General features: G+C 45.3%; 1 protein-coding gene across 4 annotated transcripts in view; it reads left to right on the plus strand.

Annotated features, from left to right (window-relative positions):
* UBE2V1 (ubiquitin conjugating enzyme E2 V1) overlaps positions 1 to 13,995 on the plus strand; it is a 451,752-nt gene extending 437,757 nt beyond the window's left edge. For all 4 annotated transcript variants that reach the window (XM_069651179.1, XM_069651178.1, XM_069651180.1 and 1 more), the window contains one exon: positions 12,367 to 13,995. In XM_069651179.1, coding sequence (XP_069507280.1) covers positions 12,367 to 12,513 — 147 coding nt within the window. In that variant the 3' untranslated portion in view covers positions 12,514 to 13,995. The remainder of the gene's footprint in view (positions 1 to 12,366) is intronic.
* Positions 13,996 to 17,343: the final 3,348 nt, after the last annotated feature.

The following is a 17,343-nucleotide window of genomic DNA, read 5'->3' on the forward strand; positions in this document are numbered from 1 at the left end:
CTAAATCCCTTGAAGCTGCAATTAGATAAACTCCAAACCGCCCCACAGGTACGTCCTGGCGGGGTAAGTCCTTTCGCTATTACTCCGCATTCGGAAAAGGCAGAGGACAGCCAGCTCAAAGGGGCCAGAGATGAGTCACCCGTGGTGGACCAGGCAAAGGTATTAAGTCTGCATCTGCAGGTGCTGCTTTACCCTCAGCATCTGCTTCAGCCGCCCCAAAACCTCTGAGGTCTTGCATCACAAAACATCAGTAGGAGGCAGATTAACTCAACATCTGACAGAATGGCAGGCTATTACTTCAGATGCTTGAGCATTGAAAACAGTTGCCCAAGGGTTACTGCATGCCTTTCCTACACACACCTCAGTCATCCACCAGGGAACAACTATTTGACGTTTCCAGACCCGCTCCTTAAGCAGGAGATTTTGGACCTGCTAGAGAAAGGTGCTATAGAACTGGTACCTACGGCGGAGTGGAACAAGGGTTGGTTCTCCCCATATTTTCTAATTCCGAAAAAGGATGGAGGAATTGCGAGAATTGAACAAATTCCTCGGGAAAGACAAGTTCAAGATGGTTACACTTTCTCAGATCCTTATGCCCTCCAACTCAAGGATTGGTTGGTATCTCTGGACCTTCAGGGTGCTTACTTTCATGTGCCAATACATCCGAAGCATAGAAAGTACCTAAGGTTCGCCATTGGCAGCGCTCACTATTAGTTTCGGGTTCTGCCATTTGGGCTAACCTCCACCTGAGGGTTTTCACCAAGCTAATGGCGGTTGTGATAGCGAGTCTCAGGAGAGGGGGGGGGGGGGGCATTCACGTCTACCCCTACCTGGACGATTGGTTGATCAGATCGAGTTCCCCGGAACAAGATCGAGATCATCTAGACTTTGCCACTCCCTCCACAGGCTGGGCTGCTCCTCAACTTCAAGAAGTCCCATATGATACCATCACAAAATCTCCAGTTTATTGGAGCAATCCTGGACACATCCCTGGGAAAAGCCTTGCCACCAGAGGTGAGGGCTCGAGACATTTTACAGATGCTGACAAAGTTCCAAAATGCTCACTATCTTCTATCCTTTGACTTTCTGAGGTTGCTCCGCCTGATAGCATCCTGAATCTTTTTAGTGCCTCAGGCCCACCTGAGAATGAGATCTCCAGTTGGCTCTCAGGACCTAGTGGTCACAATTCTTGGGAAAGATGTCAGATCTCCTTCAAATACCAAACAGAGTTGGCCAAAGATAACGGTAGTGACGGACGCCTCACTCACGGGGTGGGGAGCCCATACCAACGATTTGACCATCAGCAGTTGTTGGTCCCATCGGAGTCCAAACTACAAATCAACTTTTTAGAGCTGATGGTAATCAGACTGGCGCTGAAGGCCTTTCTGCCCTCTGTACGCGGAAAGAATGCCCTGATAATGACGGACAACACAGTGGCCATGTACTACCTCAACAAAAGAGGTGGTATAGGGTCACTATCACTGTGCAGAGAGGCAATGCAGCTCTGGTTTTGGGCAATGCAAGAAGGAATCTGTCGGTAGTTCACCTAGCCGGAGAGATGAACACGGCGGGGGACACTCTGAGCAGGCAGAGCACAGTATCCCACGAGTGGGAACTAGGTCAGGAAGTGCTTTAAGCAATCCTCACCCTTTGGGGAACCCCTCAAGTAAATCTGTTGGCAACGAATGCCAACAGGAAGTGCGAGTTGTACTACTCCAGGGAATTTCCCCTGGGAGGAGCTCTAGGGATGCGTTTGTGGTGGACTGGTAATATCCACTACTTTACGCATTTCCTCCAGTCCCCGTCATTCCTCATGTAATAAGGAGGTTAAGAAGGTTCAGGAAAACCATGATCGTAATTGCCTCGGATTGGGCCAGGAGAACGTGGTCCCCAGACCTTCGAGACATGTCCATCTGTCCTCCGATTAGTCTTCCACAAAAAGAGGATCTTCTCTCGCAAGAGGAGGGGCAGATTCTCCATCCGGTTATCAGAACTCTCGGCCTTCACGCATGGTTTCTGAAAGGCTGATGTACACAGATTGAGACCTCCTGGACGACGTAATGAAAGTGTTGCTTTCGGACAGAAGGCCAACAGCCAAGTCACTATACCGCTGCCGTTGGAACAAGTTCTGCAGCTGGTGTAGAGCTAAAAAATGTTGACCCTTTTTCATACATATACACTGACGGTGTTATCTTTCCTTTTACACCTAGTAAAATTAAGGTCTCCAGATCAGTACAGTTAAAGGCTACCTAGCAGCGCTGTCCATTTTCAAACTCACTGCTGAGGGGAACCCTCATACTTCAAAATGCCTTTGGTTTTTCAGTTTTTGAAGGGGTTGACCAATGTTTAGCACCCCCCCCGACTACTTTTCAAGTTCCCCTTGAGATTCCTTACCTTCAAAACTGTCTTTCTGGTGGCACTTCTACACGGTGGGTGAGCGAGTTACAGGCTTTATCCTGCAAACCCCCTAACACTGTATCATAAAGATAGTTGTTTTACAAGTGAAGCCTAATTTCCTCCCAAAGGTATTGTCAGAATTTCATATTACTCGGAGGATAACCTTGCCTTCATTTTACCCTCCTCCTCATCCGGGGAAATAGGAAGAAAGGCTGCACAGACTTTACCCAAATCGTGCTTTGAGTTTCTATATTAGCAGACTAGGAAAATTAAGACAAACTTACCAATTATTTGTGGGATGCACAGGTCACAAGCGAGGCCTAGCCCTCACCAAGCAAACAATTTCAAGGTAGAGTATTCAAACTATTATAGAATGTTACAAATTGGCAGGTAGGGACCCTCCAGACCATCTGAGGGCTCATTCAACCAGAGGTATCGCAGCTTTGTCAGCTCTCCAAAGGGGAGTTCCGGTAAATATTTGTGCAGCTGCCACATGGTCGTCTGCACACACCTTTACGAGATTCTATAGCTTGGATTCCTCCACTAGCGAGGAAACTAAATTTGGAAAGGCAGTATTTCATTCTGTGCATATGTAAAAAAATAAATTTAAAAAAAGTAAACCTTTTACTCCCTCCTCCTTTTATATACACTTTACTGCTTTGGGAGTCTGTCAAAGATAAGGAGTACGTGGTAGGAGGCAATCCATTGGAAGAACAAGTTACATATCCATGGTGACGTTCCTTCGACTGGATGTTCCTCCCACGTATTCCTTATCGCCCCTCCCATCCTTCCCCGCCGTAAAACTTCCCTTGTAGTTTAAATCTGCGCTCCCTCAAGGGTAGTAGCAGTCTCATCCTACACAATACCTAACTTCAAAACGGAACTGAGCAGCGGACGCTGCGCCTGACTATTTATACCACCGATGACTTCGACATCGAGACAGAGGCCTTTGAGGGACATTGACTCAACAGTCATCGACACGCAGCGCCCTCTACTGAAAAAGAATTCTGAAGCAGCAAGCTGAATAGGGAAATATCAAAGATGAGGAATACGTGGAAGGAACATCCAGTCGAAAGAACGTTCCCATGGGAGTAGAAGGAACATGGACATCTTACTCCTTTCTCTCTCTGTACTCCCTCAGGATAGTCCTAAGGCTCCCTCACGGCAGAAAAAACACAACCAGAGGAACCTTGACACGTGAGGGATTTTGGGTACACTACACGTCACTTTAGTGTTACAAAAACGCCCAAGTCGACGTCCCCCTTTTGATCCTCAAAGACGAGATGCAATACTCTATTACCACTAGATGTCGGACTATATGCACAGCATTTGAATCTAAGCAGATAAAATATCAGAAATGCTATTACGGTAATTAATGCATGTCACACGAATTAGAAAAACAAACTGCAGTGGTGCCCCTGGCAATAGGGGATCTAAAGAGCTTACTGGTTGCCGTAATTGGAGATCAAGCCGGAGATGTATGGGTTAAGGCTAACTACCCGGGAGTAAACCTGGGGGATGACGCACATTATGGAGCATTCTTTAATGGAGTGAGGGCAATCGTATAGGACGCATTACGTAGGGCCTTTCCGGACACTCCTGATCTACAGTCTTTGATGCAATATATCATGGGTGATGAGAACCCAGCTGGATGTATTTTTAAAATGCAGGAGAAGTGCAGAGCGGTGACAGGAGGGCCGTGGGATCATTCAATACCATTTTTCTTTTTTTATTGTAAAGAGGGGTTTGCTGAAGGAAGTGCAGAAGGCATTGGGTGTTGAGATGAAGAGTTTGGCTGAAAATACAGAGCATAATAGTGTATCATTGCAAGAGAATTAAGGAGCGGGAGAGGGAAAAAGCGCAAAGGCGTTGGGGGGTGAAGCAAAGTTGGTAGAGAAGAAATTGGCAAAAGTGGGAATTCAGGTGCCAATGCAGGTGGAGGGAACCGAGTACACAGCAAGTTGGGAGTGAAACTATTGCGGTGCTCTGAGCAGACAGAGGAAAAGGACAGCGGGGCAATAGTACCCTGGCCCACATTGGCAGCAAGCAGGACTGCAGCGTGGAAGGGGGGGGGGGATTTCGAGGAGCTGGGGAGGGGGTTGGACCCAGGGGAGGTGGCTACGGGCAGGCTCAATGTTGGAATTGTTTAAGGTGGAGGCATTTTGTGAGGGAGTGCAGGAGCAGGTCGGCGGTGGGGTATAATTATGGGCCGCAGCAGCAGGGCCCCAAGGGCCTCAAGGATTAGGATATCAGCAACAGGACCAAGGGTCCTAGAACCAGGAGTATCCTTGGGGCGATACAAGAGTTCTAATCAGCAGCCCCAATCTTCGGACACACATACGCGACAATCGCCACAGCAACAGCAGGGTGGCGCTGCCCCGTTAGTCGGGGTACCAGGTGGGGCGACCGCCCCCTTTTGGGGGAGCCTCAGCAGTAGGAGGTAGCCCTTTCTCTTTCCCTGGAACGAGCACGAATCCCGATTACTACAGCCCACAGAGAGCACTTGCGTGTCCGGTACTGTTGATGACTATCCACCCTGAAGAGAAACCATTGGTGGGGCGTAGATGGGAAACAAGCAATTCATATTTATGGTGGATTCAGGTGCAACTAAATCATGTATTATGGAAGGCAACTTTCCACTATCTTGAAAATATTTTGCTGCACAGGGGTTCTCTGGGGCAATTTCCAAGGTTCCATACACTGAGGAGCTGGATGTGAAGGTGGGAGGGAAGGTAGTATGGGTGCCCTTACTATATTCCTAGAATTCCCCTGTCAATCTACTGGGTAGGGATCTATTCAGTAAACTAAACATGATTATAACCTTTACAGATCATGGAGTAGTATGTTCTATGCCTGGGATGTGCTCTGTGAGGGCGATGTTGATAATCCACATAATGGCAAGGTAGGTGGTGGACAGTGGGATTCCCGTAGACCCAGACATGTTTGTTTATGGTATCGCGATGCTAGTGAAGGCGGTGCCCCAGATTGCCAAGCAGTGCTGGCGAGTGCCCACTTATTTTATTTTTCATCCAGCTGTGTTACCTGAGGTGGTGGCAGGATTGATACTATTGCTGGACCTGCAGTGTTTGGTATTGTCAGACAGAAGGATTGTCCTGTTAGGAATGGATAGGGACGGGTGTGAGTGGCACACAGTGCTCTGTGTAGACCCAACAGTACAGCTAAAGGAGGTGACGGATGATGAATTGTTTGAGAATGACAGAGTGGGATATAATACTGGAAATTTGCTTCCCTTCTGACATGATACAGTACTGAAGAGTGCAGTATCCCTTAATGGCAGTAGTAACTCCTTCCCCATTTTTCAAAGAAGATTTTACGGCATGTGCCCCCGCAGTTGTGGACTCCACATGATGTAGGGTTGTTGAAGGATGTAACACCGGTGCTTATAACCCTAAAACCTGGTACGGTGCTGCCCCTGGTAAGACAATATCCACTGTCGAGAGGCGGAGGAAGGCATTAGGAAGACCATACAGGCTCTACTGGACCAGGGGATTATTGTGCCATCTACTTCCCTGTGCAATACTGCAATATACCCGGTTAAAAAATCGACGGGGGCAATTGAGAGTTTGATCCAAGACTTGCGCCCCCTAAATGACGTGGTACAGAAAGAGTTGCCAGTGGTTCCTGCAACGATTTTATGCAGCATCCCCAAGGAGGCTACATATTTCATTGTGTATTTTCTTTTCTCTGTAGTAAAGGCTGGTACCACAGTGGCAAGCGTTTGCCCTTGGCTTGGCTATTAACGTTGGAGGGCCTTGTGTACCGTTGACATCTGCTGCAACACACTCTGGTTATTTGCGGTCTTGCGTTTCCTTCTGGGGAGGTTTCATGGGCCTGGCTTGGAAAAGGGCAAGGTCGCTTCTCAACTTGTCACCCTCTCGTTTCGCACCGTCTTTTGCCTCCTTGAACTGCCATGCTGAGTTAGCTCTTCCGTTGTGCGGTCTGCCTTGCTCGTATTGTGCTCTCGTGTTCCACCTTTTATCCCTGTGGGCAAGGGAAAGGGCTGTCCGGTGTATGTGATTCTGGTCAATTGCCCGACTTTACCTGACCCTGACGTTGGGACATGTCAGGTAAACGGCTTTGGTGTATGTCCGTCTTTTGCAATAGGTGAAAGTGTTTGTGTGCGAGAAGGGAGGGGGGCAGAGTGTTTTGAGTATTCTGCGTGGTAGGATGGGGAAAAGGTATTAGGGGAATACCACCTCTTACCCAACAGTGTCCCACTTCCACTCCCTGAGGACCCCCATCCAGGTGATCCTCCCTCACTAGTTCACCCCCAGGAACTGGATCCAATGGCGATGGCTGTTTCCTAGCCACCTGAATGACAGATCCCCGGAGACTAGTCTGGGAGACACCTTCAGGTTTCTTACAAGGGTCAGATGAGTTTCGAGAATACTAGATTACCTCAAGGGTACTGTGTTAGCCAGAGCATATTTAACAGAATACTGCACGCTGATTTAGGCAATATTCAGGTGCCCAGCACAATTATCCACTACGTGGACGATCTGCTGGTGTGTAGTGACAATGAACAGCATTGTCGAAGAGACGGTTGTAGGTCAAATGATCGAATCTAAATGGTCGGCAGGACAAATGGTCGACACCAAAAGGTCGGCGGTCAAATTATCGAATGTTTTTTTTGTTCACTTTTTTTTTGTTTTTTCACTTTTTTTTTTTTGGTGGGGGGGTCCTCCCAACCCCCCCCCCCCTTTTTTTTTTTTTTTGCTAAAATAATTCGATCATTTGACCTGTCGACCAAATTGTGTCGACCTTTTGACTGTCGACCCTTTGTCTGTCGATCATTTGACTAGACACCCAAAGAGACTTGGTTCTACTGCTGCAATTACTGGCTCGTAAGGGGTACAAGGTTGATGAGGCCAAATTGCAGCAGGAAGTAATTTATTTGGGGCAGTTCATAACAGTGAATGGGAAGAGAGGATACTATCCGACAGGGCAGTATCGGTACACGCCACCCCCAGACCTGCATCTCCTTAACTGAGGCAGAAGTGTCTGGACCTGTGCAATTACTGCAGGAACTGGGTCCTCAATTATGTGGCATACACCAGGCCACTTTTGCAAGCCCTAAGGGAAGCACAGAAGACAAAGGACCACAAGTTACTTTATTCGGCAGAATTGATCAGACAATTTGACGAGTTAAAAGAAGTCCTCAGTTCGGCACCTGTACTGACCACCCGGATTATATACAGGAATTCTATTTGTTTTCACATTCTGATGGTCCGCTAAGACAGCAGTGTTGACACAGAAGAGCACTTTGGACCATCAGCCATTGGCCTATTATAGGTACTCTGGATGCAGTGATGCAAGGGCAGTTCGCGTGTTAACGAGCATTAGCAGCCGCTGCCTTTGCCATAGAGAAAAGCTCTTCGATCGTAATGGGGTGTGATGTTGTATGTAGAACATTTTGTTTGCCATCCTAGAACGGTCGAAATCCACCCTAGACTACACAAAGGTCATCGGCATGAGATTATCATCTCAAAACCCCATATTCACGTGGTTGGGTGTAAGACGGTGACTCCTGCCACCTTTTTAATACACGCCTACGGCAGATTACTTGATGGCACACAGTGCCACATACGAGGGGTAGGAAGATGACGCCCTCAAAGCCAGGGATTGTACATAGACAGAGGGTGAGGTACTTTTCGTTGAAGGGTCATCCACAATTGATCAGGTGGATGGACACCTGGACAGGGGCAGCAGTGGTGCGACTTGAGGGAGGTGAGTACAAGACGTTAGTCATGAAAAGCTTGCCTACACACTATTCTGCACAAGCGGCAGAACTCGTGGTACTCCACGACGCACTGAGTGTTGCAAGGGCATCATGTTAGACCTATTCCGACACGGCATATGTCATCACAACGGTACATGCCGGTCCTTCCCGTTGGAAGAGAGGGTTTCGTAGGGCAGATGGGTCCCACGTGGTGCTATTAGAGATGCTCATGAGGCGTTATCACAAGCATCTGTTGTGGTGGTTGTCAAGTGAACCACCCATATTCGCGGGACAGATGAAATTTCACAGGGGCCACAAAATGGCGGCGTACCAGTCAAGTGAAACGTCCACGGAGTACGTTGTGACTACCCCACCGGCAGATAAGCATCCAGTGCCTTATACCGCACTGCCCATTTCCCAGGTTGAGCTGCAAGGAAGGGCACCTGAGTGGGAAAAGGAGTTGTGGTCACGGAGAGGGTGATCTGTTGTGGAGGCAGGAGAGCTCTGGGAAGACGGTGATGCCCCAGTAATTGCACTACCCATCCCATAGCTTGAAGCAACACATAGCCGCAGACATACAAGTTGGTTCACACCAAATAACCAGGAGCGCATCACTGATATGGTTGTTCGTTGCACCACTTGTCAAGGTTTTAGCACAGGGATGACACTGCAAATGTTATGGGGCACGTTCCATAAGTTACATATAGATAAAGCCGATATGGGGGAGCAGTGTAATGGATCTAGGTACCTCATTTTAGTGGTCTGCCCTTTCTCAAGGTGGGTGGAGGTGGGGCCATGTGCACACCCAGATGCCAAGTGTGCTGCAAGGTTTCTAGTGCAAGACGTTTTCCCACTCTGGGGTGTGTGTGCGAGGTCTTGAGGTCAGATAATGGCATACACTTTTTAATGCATTATTCCAGCATGTTACAGCGCTGCTCGGTATCTAGCATCGGATGTGTTAGATTTATCACCCACATGACAATGGCATTGTGGAAAGAATAAATGGCCTCCTGAGCAAATTGTCCGAATTGGGCACCACATTAAAGAAAAACTGGTCTGTCTGCACCTGGCACTTTTCAGTATGTGTCTAGCCAAGCAAAGACCATCTGTTGCCTCACAAGGTGGTTATTGGTCGGAACATGCACACCCATGTGTGTCCTATGAGAAGGGTTTCTGATGCACATAGGACCGTTGCGGTGTAGGAGAGGAATTCAGGGAATATTTGACGACATTAATGGGTCTCGACAGATTGCACCCCCCGGCCCCCCCCCAGGACCATGATTACAGAGATACGCAATGCTGCACAGACAACAGGGACAGATCCTGAGCACATAATGGCTAGACCTCTCCCGCCAGCGGTTTTAAGTCTATTTTTGCGACTTTGTGCGCTGTTGGAACAATCCTTGGTTTCAAGGACCGTACGAGGTAGTGTTTTGTACCCCCCCTTGCGGTTAAGACAAGGAGTTGCGTTACTTGCTCCACCTTTGACGTTTCGTAGGGCACCTCCAGAAAGTACAGTGATGCAGCAGTTGTCTTGAGTACATGGGTAACAGTACCTGTATCCTGAGCACTTTCCGCCCTATCCAGAGGAGACATGGGCATAGTGGCACATCTGTGTGGCAGGCCAAGGATCAGCTGCTAGCTCTGCATCTTTCTTTTTCTGGGGGCACTTTTTCTCTTTTTCCTCGCTCGCTCTCTCGCCCCAGCAGGAAAGATGGCAGTCTCCCGTTTCTCTGGAGGCTTGCAAGTCAGGCAATACCATGTGGTCGAGCCTGCCTTCTGAGCTTCCCGATTGGTTAGGTGGTACCATTAAGTCACCTCCTAGGTACTAATTCTCAATACACATGGATTTGGATATTTACGTGAAACGGACACAACCCGCACAAAATAAATCTTACAGTTCCTCAAGCATTGTGTTATATAAATACCTTAAATAGGAAGACCTAGCAAGGAAATAGAATCAGCCTTCCATTCCTTTCAAAATACCAAAGGTGCAGCTTGCATAAATTGATGAAGGCTGCCCCCCAGAGAAGGAAGAATTTCCAATACTAGAATGAGCCGGGGAAGACTACGTGGTACAGAGCCACCCTTTTAATCTAGTTACCCAATGATGACCACATTAAAAATCATGCCCTTTCTAGAAATTAAAATGGATTTAAACTTACAAAGCAGAAAGGGAGCAATGACATTTTCGTGGTTATAATTAACACTCAAACTCTCTAGTTAAGCAGGTAAAAAAGCAACTTAAACACAGCATGTTTAATCATGTAACATCAACAACCAAATACCGACCAACAAGGCAAGAAAGGGCCATCCACATTCTTGTTTGAATGTTTAAAGTGCTTATGCTAAAGCACTGGAAAGAATTAGAAAGACGGTACATGAGAAATAAGACACTAATGCTAGGGAAATTCTGGTCGAATAGAGCAGGATAACATGTTTTTGTCAAGAAAATGGCCACAAAAGCCACATGAATTAAACATTCTATGACTCCTTGCTAGAATGGTTTCAAATTAGATGAAATGGAACCATTTAAGGTAATGTTTCCAGATGAAGTTCTCACACGCCGTCTGTGTTAGGACCAATCGTATCCAACAGGATGTCCTTTAAATGTGGCAGAAACTGTGGAGAGACTACCACTTGTTTTAGAACTGCTAGCGATGTTCGAAGCTCTTCAAGCTACTACTACTGGGGAAAACAGTTCACATACTGACAGCATGACGGCCATGTTTTACATAAACAAGGAGGGCCACCTCTCAAGGTCTATCCAAACTATCACAGAACATTTGGTTGTGGACTCTGAAACACATGTTTATCCTTTCGCAACATGTTCCAGGGGCAACGAAATGGCACACGAGTGGCAATTACACACAGACGCCCTAAGCAGCGTCTTCACCAGAAATAAATCATTTGCGATCAAAGGGGCAGAATATATTGAGGCAGGTACCCCATAATGTTGGGATCGCAAGCCCATGATATCATTAGAGACAACCAATCTACAGTTCTCCCCTGCAGGGTACAAATAGGCAGCACTCTGGAAATGTTCACTGACTTTTAGTCAAACACCCCTGCTGTTTGTGCTTATGGCGCAGCCCAAAAAGGACTTCCACCATAACAAATTGCCATTGCTAGGTGGATCATTGACTGCATTCAGTTTGCATATACCTCAGTAAAAAGAAACTTCCATAAGGATTTGAGAGAAGAATGGAGCATTTGACGTTGTTTTGGCAAATCTGCTGCTATGACTTTTTGCAAGGCAGCAACCTGGATTTCAGTCAAATATTGTTTTGTAGAACTACTGCTAGAAAAAGCACGAACCGATAGTGGTGGGCCATGCAGTTCTGAAAAATCTCGAGTAGCGGCACCTGCCTCTCAATAATTTGGGTGCTACTTGCTACATTTTTTGTGAAATTAGCATGTGAATCAGTACAAAGCCAGAGAATATAGGGTTATTTTACCTTTTAATATAGTCCTTCAGTACTGTGATGTTTTATAGATTTGCACATGGCATCCATCAAACTTCCCCAGAGGTTGCAAATTAAGTCTTTTTACATGCACTGAATCTGAGGTGCTAAGAGCAGGTGGGAAATGAAGTTGGCAGTTTAAAGCCCTTATGACTTTAAAAATAGGCCCAATTCTAGGTCTTATACATAATGATGTTACTGATCGAATAACAAAAATGTTTTATATCATTTTACTGGGAGGATTCCCACTTCTTTATGGTCTATTCAAATAGCTACTGAATGTATAAAAGACAACTTTGCTGTCGGACTAAATTTACTGGTAAATTACCTAACTGTAATCACCTTATTTACGCTAGAATTCTTAGTCCATTGTCCCCTTTTGTTCATGTGGTCCTCTTACTATCACCGCTCGTCAGATTCTGCACTATAATTAAATAAAATGGGCAGGTAGTTGGAGCAGAAATGCTTGCGAGAAAAAGGATCAGTGGAGGCGGTGCCATTTTGATCGGCTACCACAGTGTGTTCTAGCACTATTGCCTTTCCGCTAGAAAGGATAATGGAGTACAGTAGAAGAGTACAAGTGTCCCTATAATCAGTAACTTGTACTTCTTCTCAAACCAATTTTGTGACCTGTTAAAATGCTTTGATAAAATTGTGTCTATGGTTTTGAAATTTACTTGACTGTCTTTTAATGTTTACATCATTTTTGTAGTGGTGGCAATGTCTACGCATAAAGTGAATCATATGGCTCTGTTTATTTTGTAGGTGGATCCAAGATCTGTATCTGTTCTAGCAAAGTGGCAGAACTCCTATAGCATCAAAGTAATCCTGCAAGAGCTCCGGCGTCATATGATGTCTAAAGAAAACATGAAACTTCCTCAGCCACCTGAAGGACAATGTTATAGCAATTAAAAAAAGAAAAAAAAGCCCCATTTTCAGTTTAAGCTGTTTTCATTTTCCACAGTAGTACATTTTATAGGTACATCTTGTAGACCTCAGAGTACTGGAAAGGAGTTCCTGTTCATCAGCGATTTATCGCGAGATACTGTCAACAATCCCTTTTACATTTGAAATATAGGTTGTGCTACAACACTATCATCACGTGTAACCACTGTCTGCATTGTTGAACTTCTAGTGTCAAGAAAAATCTATTTAAATTTATTACTGTTCGGACCGTTGTGGCACATTTAACTCAACTGTGAAAACATATATCAATTTGCTGCAGTTTTTACATTCTCTCAATGGAGTTTAAGCTCAGGGCTATTTATTAGTCTTTACACAAAGGTTTTCATTTCCAGTCTTACCATAGAGTTTGTAGACTACTAAAGGGGGTGCATTCTAACCTTGTGAAGCTTCCCTCTGTGCTGTCTCTAGTAAAGTCTGGATGTGTTAATCGACTTTCCTTTTGTTTTTAATAATATAGCAGACTATTAATCCTCACAGCCATCAGCAGATTGTATTTGTTCCTGCATTGTTGGGCAACGCATTTTAGGGTTCCCCACACAAATTCTACATTTCCTTTTTTCTTCATCAACCCATGGGACTGTCCCTTCTCTCATTTTCATCATTGACCTTAAGCATACTTTTATTGTGAAGCTCTGACTTTATCCTTTGTCCTTACCTCTTGAAAAAAGCTGCCACTTTCAGATTCACTGTGCGTCTTTTTGATGAAAAGAAGCCAGCGCTGTTCTCCGTTCACAAATAAGTGGCCTGTAGCAAAATTGGCCATGGCTGCTGGAAAGAACTGGGTATGACACAATAAAAAGCATTTTTCTTTTCTAATATTGCCCCAAGCCTTTGATTCTAATTGTTTTCAGCAGTGTCCTAACCGAAGAACCAGGTTTGTCGGGTTTTAAATATTCTCAATAAACACTCCAGAATAGAGTGGCAAATAAATAAATGCTTGTGAAAGTAAAGATTTCTTCATTACAGTTCACTCTTGATTTGACCTGTGATTTGCTTTATGGCCCTATGTTTTTGAGGAAAGAATGTTGTTCAGCTCCAAAACAAAACATTTTGTTAAGAGTTGATCTCTATAATCTATATTCTTTTTATTGGACTTACCCTTTTGGCTCATTATGTGCTGAAGTGTGAAAGTAATGCTTACATATTTTTGAATTGATTGCATCCTACATTTTCTTTTTTTAAATGTAGTGCTCGTAAAGCTTTTTTTTTTTTTTTTTTTTTTTTTTTTTTTTTTTAAACAAGCAGTTATCAAATCTGCTGACGTTTAGCATTTTCAATTTCACTTTTTTAAGGGACACATGAAAATTAGTTGAAAGGAATTTACATCTATTGTAATTAACTTGTTTAAAAAGCAGTATTCCATGAGCAGCCTTTTTATTGTTTCAGACCATTGCCTGATTTTAATATAATAAAAAGTGTGCATTAATATTGGGTGTGTTGACTGGTTCATGTAAATATATATCTGCTCATTCTGATTGCCAGTGGCAAGAAGTTATATTTTCTTACATACGTGTATTAAACTGTTGGACCCCGTGCAAACGAGCAAACACCTATGAAACATAACAGGTATTCATTAACACAAGCTGGTTTTGAGCTGCCTTCCTTTTTTGAGTTTGGCATTAAAAACATTTGTAATCGGGTATTTGATGGGCAACATTATATATTTTTTTTTTGTAGTAAGTTTGTAGTTTTTCTTCTAAGCAGGCATATAACAGCTGGCTATACTATTTACTGAAGTCCAGAGCTCTTCCCTCGTTCCCAACTGTTGTGGGCCTTGCTCTTGGAACAGGGAAAGCTAGCAAGCATGCTGAAAGACTCAAAATTGGATGTTATGCCTGCAAACACCAGGACCATCTCCCGCGTAGCTCAAGTATGGCAAAATACCATTCTGTTTGGCTTATTCCGACCAGACCAGTTGGTGCCGGAGGGGGTATTCCATACCCTGGGTGAGTTCCACATACATGTCTAGCCAGCCCTTGGGTTCTAAGAGGCTTCAAACGCACCCCCAAGGGTGGTTCTGCAGTTTGATCCTTTTCAGTTTGATCCCCACTCCTTTAACATTGTGCTTCAGTACCAGTAGCTGCAGAGGCTTGTAAGATTATTTACTGCCGAAGAATACTGCTCCCCCCAGGCAGAGTTTAATGCTTGATGCAAAGAAGCTTGAGGCAATGTGTCGGTGAATTTGCCATTCTCAGATTCTTCTTCTGAAGATAAAATGCTGAGAAGCACAGCCCCAAGGAAAAAGTAGTGTTCTGGTATTCTCCTATGTCGCTTCATATCCATTCTTATGGACTCATGGGTTATTCTGTTTGTGGATGGGGCAGGAGCATAAATGAAGAAAACTGTGTGTGTGTGTGTGTCCAAATTGCATTTGATTTGACCTGTTTTTATGCAATGTACTTCAGGTAAAAGGTGCATCCTTTGTAAAAGTCATTTCACCCGCATTCTCTTTGCCTTGCATTACTGTCTATACCGTTTCTGGGCCAAATGTACACACTGTATACCTCACTCCTGCAGATTATTACTATGGTGAAAACAATTTTACCCTCTAGTCCTGGTGGCTTTCAGAGACTTAACAGGCTGGGGAGTACAGAGCATCTTCTTCCAGGTTCCTCATTTAGGGGACGCGTCTGAAGATGGCACAGCTCTGGAATGGCCAAATATTCTGCCCTCTGCCCTGAAGTGCTGCATATGTATGTGTTTTTATTGGACTGCTCCATGACTTGCTAGTCTGGGAAAGGGTGTTCCACAGCTATGTGTACCACTCTGTATTTTGATTTGATGAGGCTGACGGACAACCCTTCAGAAAACATTGATCATATCCAAGCCCTTCTGTAGTCCTGTTCTGGATGCAGGATAGCAGGTTGAGCCTAAATCGGGCCAGAACAGAACTCTGCTCGCACTATACCGATCATCTGAAGATGAGAACTTTAAATCTGCATATTCCTATTTTGCATACCATGATTGACAACGTTAAATTACTGGGTAGCATCTTTGACTCCACTCTTGCTTGCCATGTCCTCTCCGGCTAATGCAGCTTCTTTTTCTTTGCTGCTATTTCAGCTAATTATTCCATTTTTTTCCAGGTCCAACTATTGACCACCCTACAGTTTGGGGCAAGGGGAGTGAGTGGACTGTTGTAATGTTCTTTTTCTTAGAACCTATTATTTATTGTCTCCAGATCAAACAAAACAGTGGTGAGAATTCTGACCAATAATCACAGCATTCTCGCATCTCGCCAGTTCTCAGAGTTACAGTGGCTGTTTGTGTAGGCCAGGCTTCACCTTTAAGTTGCATACTATGGCACGCAAAGCTCTGTATGGCCCGGTTTTATCTCAGACTAGGGCTAATGGTACACCCCCAGCAGTAAACTCTGCTCTGCAAATACTTCATTTCAGTCCCTCACTTTAAACTGAGAAAAGTAATAGCCAGCTCTTTCCAGGTCTAGGTGACAGTACTGTGGGAACCACCTGCCTCGTGAGGTGCGGAGGATTGACAAACTCCTGAGGTTTCGTAAAAAACAAAAAAGACATTTTATTTTTGCAATAATTTCATTTTTGCCTCAAATCTTTGATTCCCATTGCTGAAATGCCCGAATCCCATTAAAATGAAATCTTTGAGGATCTCGCCAGGCATACATCTGTGGTGTACCCTGGTGTACTGTTTCAGTGGGCTAATCCCAGCCTTATAGCCGAGGTGTCTGACAGCAACTCAGAACTCTGTTTCGGGACACAACTGGGGAAAGTTGTTACCTTGATGTACCTTTTCCCAAGGTAATCTGGGCACTGCTGGAGTGCTTTTAGGGTCATGCACGGGGAAGAATGGACTTTGCTCAACGTTGATGCACATCCTTGGTAGCAGTGTACCTGCATTCTTCTTAGCTTCATATCTAGTCGCGCATAATGGCAGTGAAGCACCACAAATGTACCTACCTTTTTTTTTTTATTGCGTTTGTGCAACCAGACAATACATTTTCCAACGATACAAGACATTTACCATCTCTGCGCTCGATAATGTTCCATTCCTCTGTGTTGCTCCATGCACATAAATCGTTCATTGACTGAGCCTTCCAGTCCTTGTTCTTGTTCCCACCACCCGCAACTGCACTCCTACAGCTCCACTGCCCAGTGGCTCTTTTAGTAACATCTCTTTTGCAGTCCATTTTCAAAACTAAACACAACCCCCAACTTTGCATGCGGCCCATCCCCCACCCGTCCACCTCCACTTCATCTCTTACTGTTTGCCACTTATCCGCCCTGTTGTTCTTGAGGGGTGGGGGAGGAGTCTGTCGCCTGGGGTGGCACACATCGCCTGCACCAATATGTATTCCACGCTGTCACATCACTAATGACCTCCCATTGTTCTCTGTACACCGCCCTGTGCCACGCCACTGTCTCAGCTTCTGCCCATTTCTTGAAGTCTGCCCACCGTGCCTCTATGTGAGGACCCTCTGCTGATTTCCATGCCAGCGCAATTCGTCTTTTAGCCAGTACACATTTGAGGTCTTTCATCTTGGTCAGGTGTGCTTCCCCTTTTGCCGTGGGAACAGTCCCAATAGGCATGCCCCTGGTGACCACTCTCTCATATCTACACCCCCTCTGCCCCCTGTCTTGACTCTTCCTGCTATGTTCTGCCAGAAGGCCCCAATCGGAGTGGATGACCAAAAGATGTGCATCAACCCTGCCGACTCGCTTGAACATCTGGGCCATCTATGCAACTCCGGGAACCGTGAAATGGCTTGTGGGGTCATGCATGCTCTGTGTGACTTGTGGTTTT

The sequence above is a fragment of the Ambystoma mexicanum genome, chromosome 3p (assembly GCF_040938575.1).
Source record: "Ambystoma mexicanum isolate Mex_15411 chromosome 3p, UKY_AmexF1_1, whole genome shotgun sequence".
NCBI lineage: Eukaryota > Metazoa > Chordata > Amphibia > Caudata > Ambystomatidae > Ambystoma > Ambystoma mexicanum.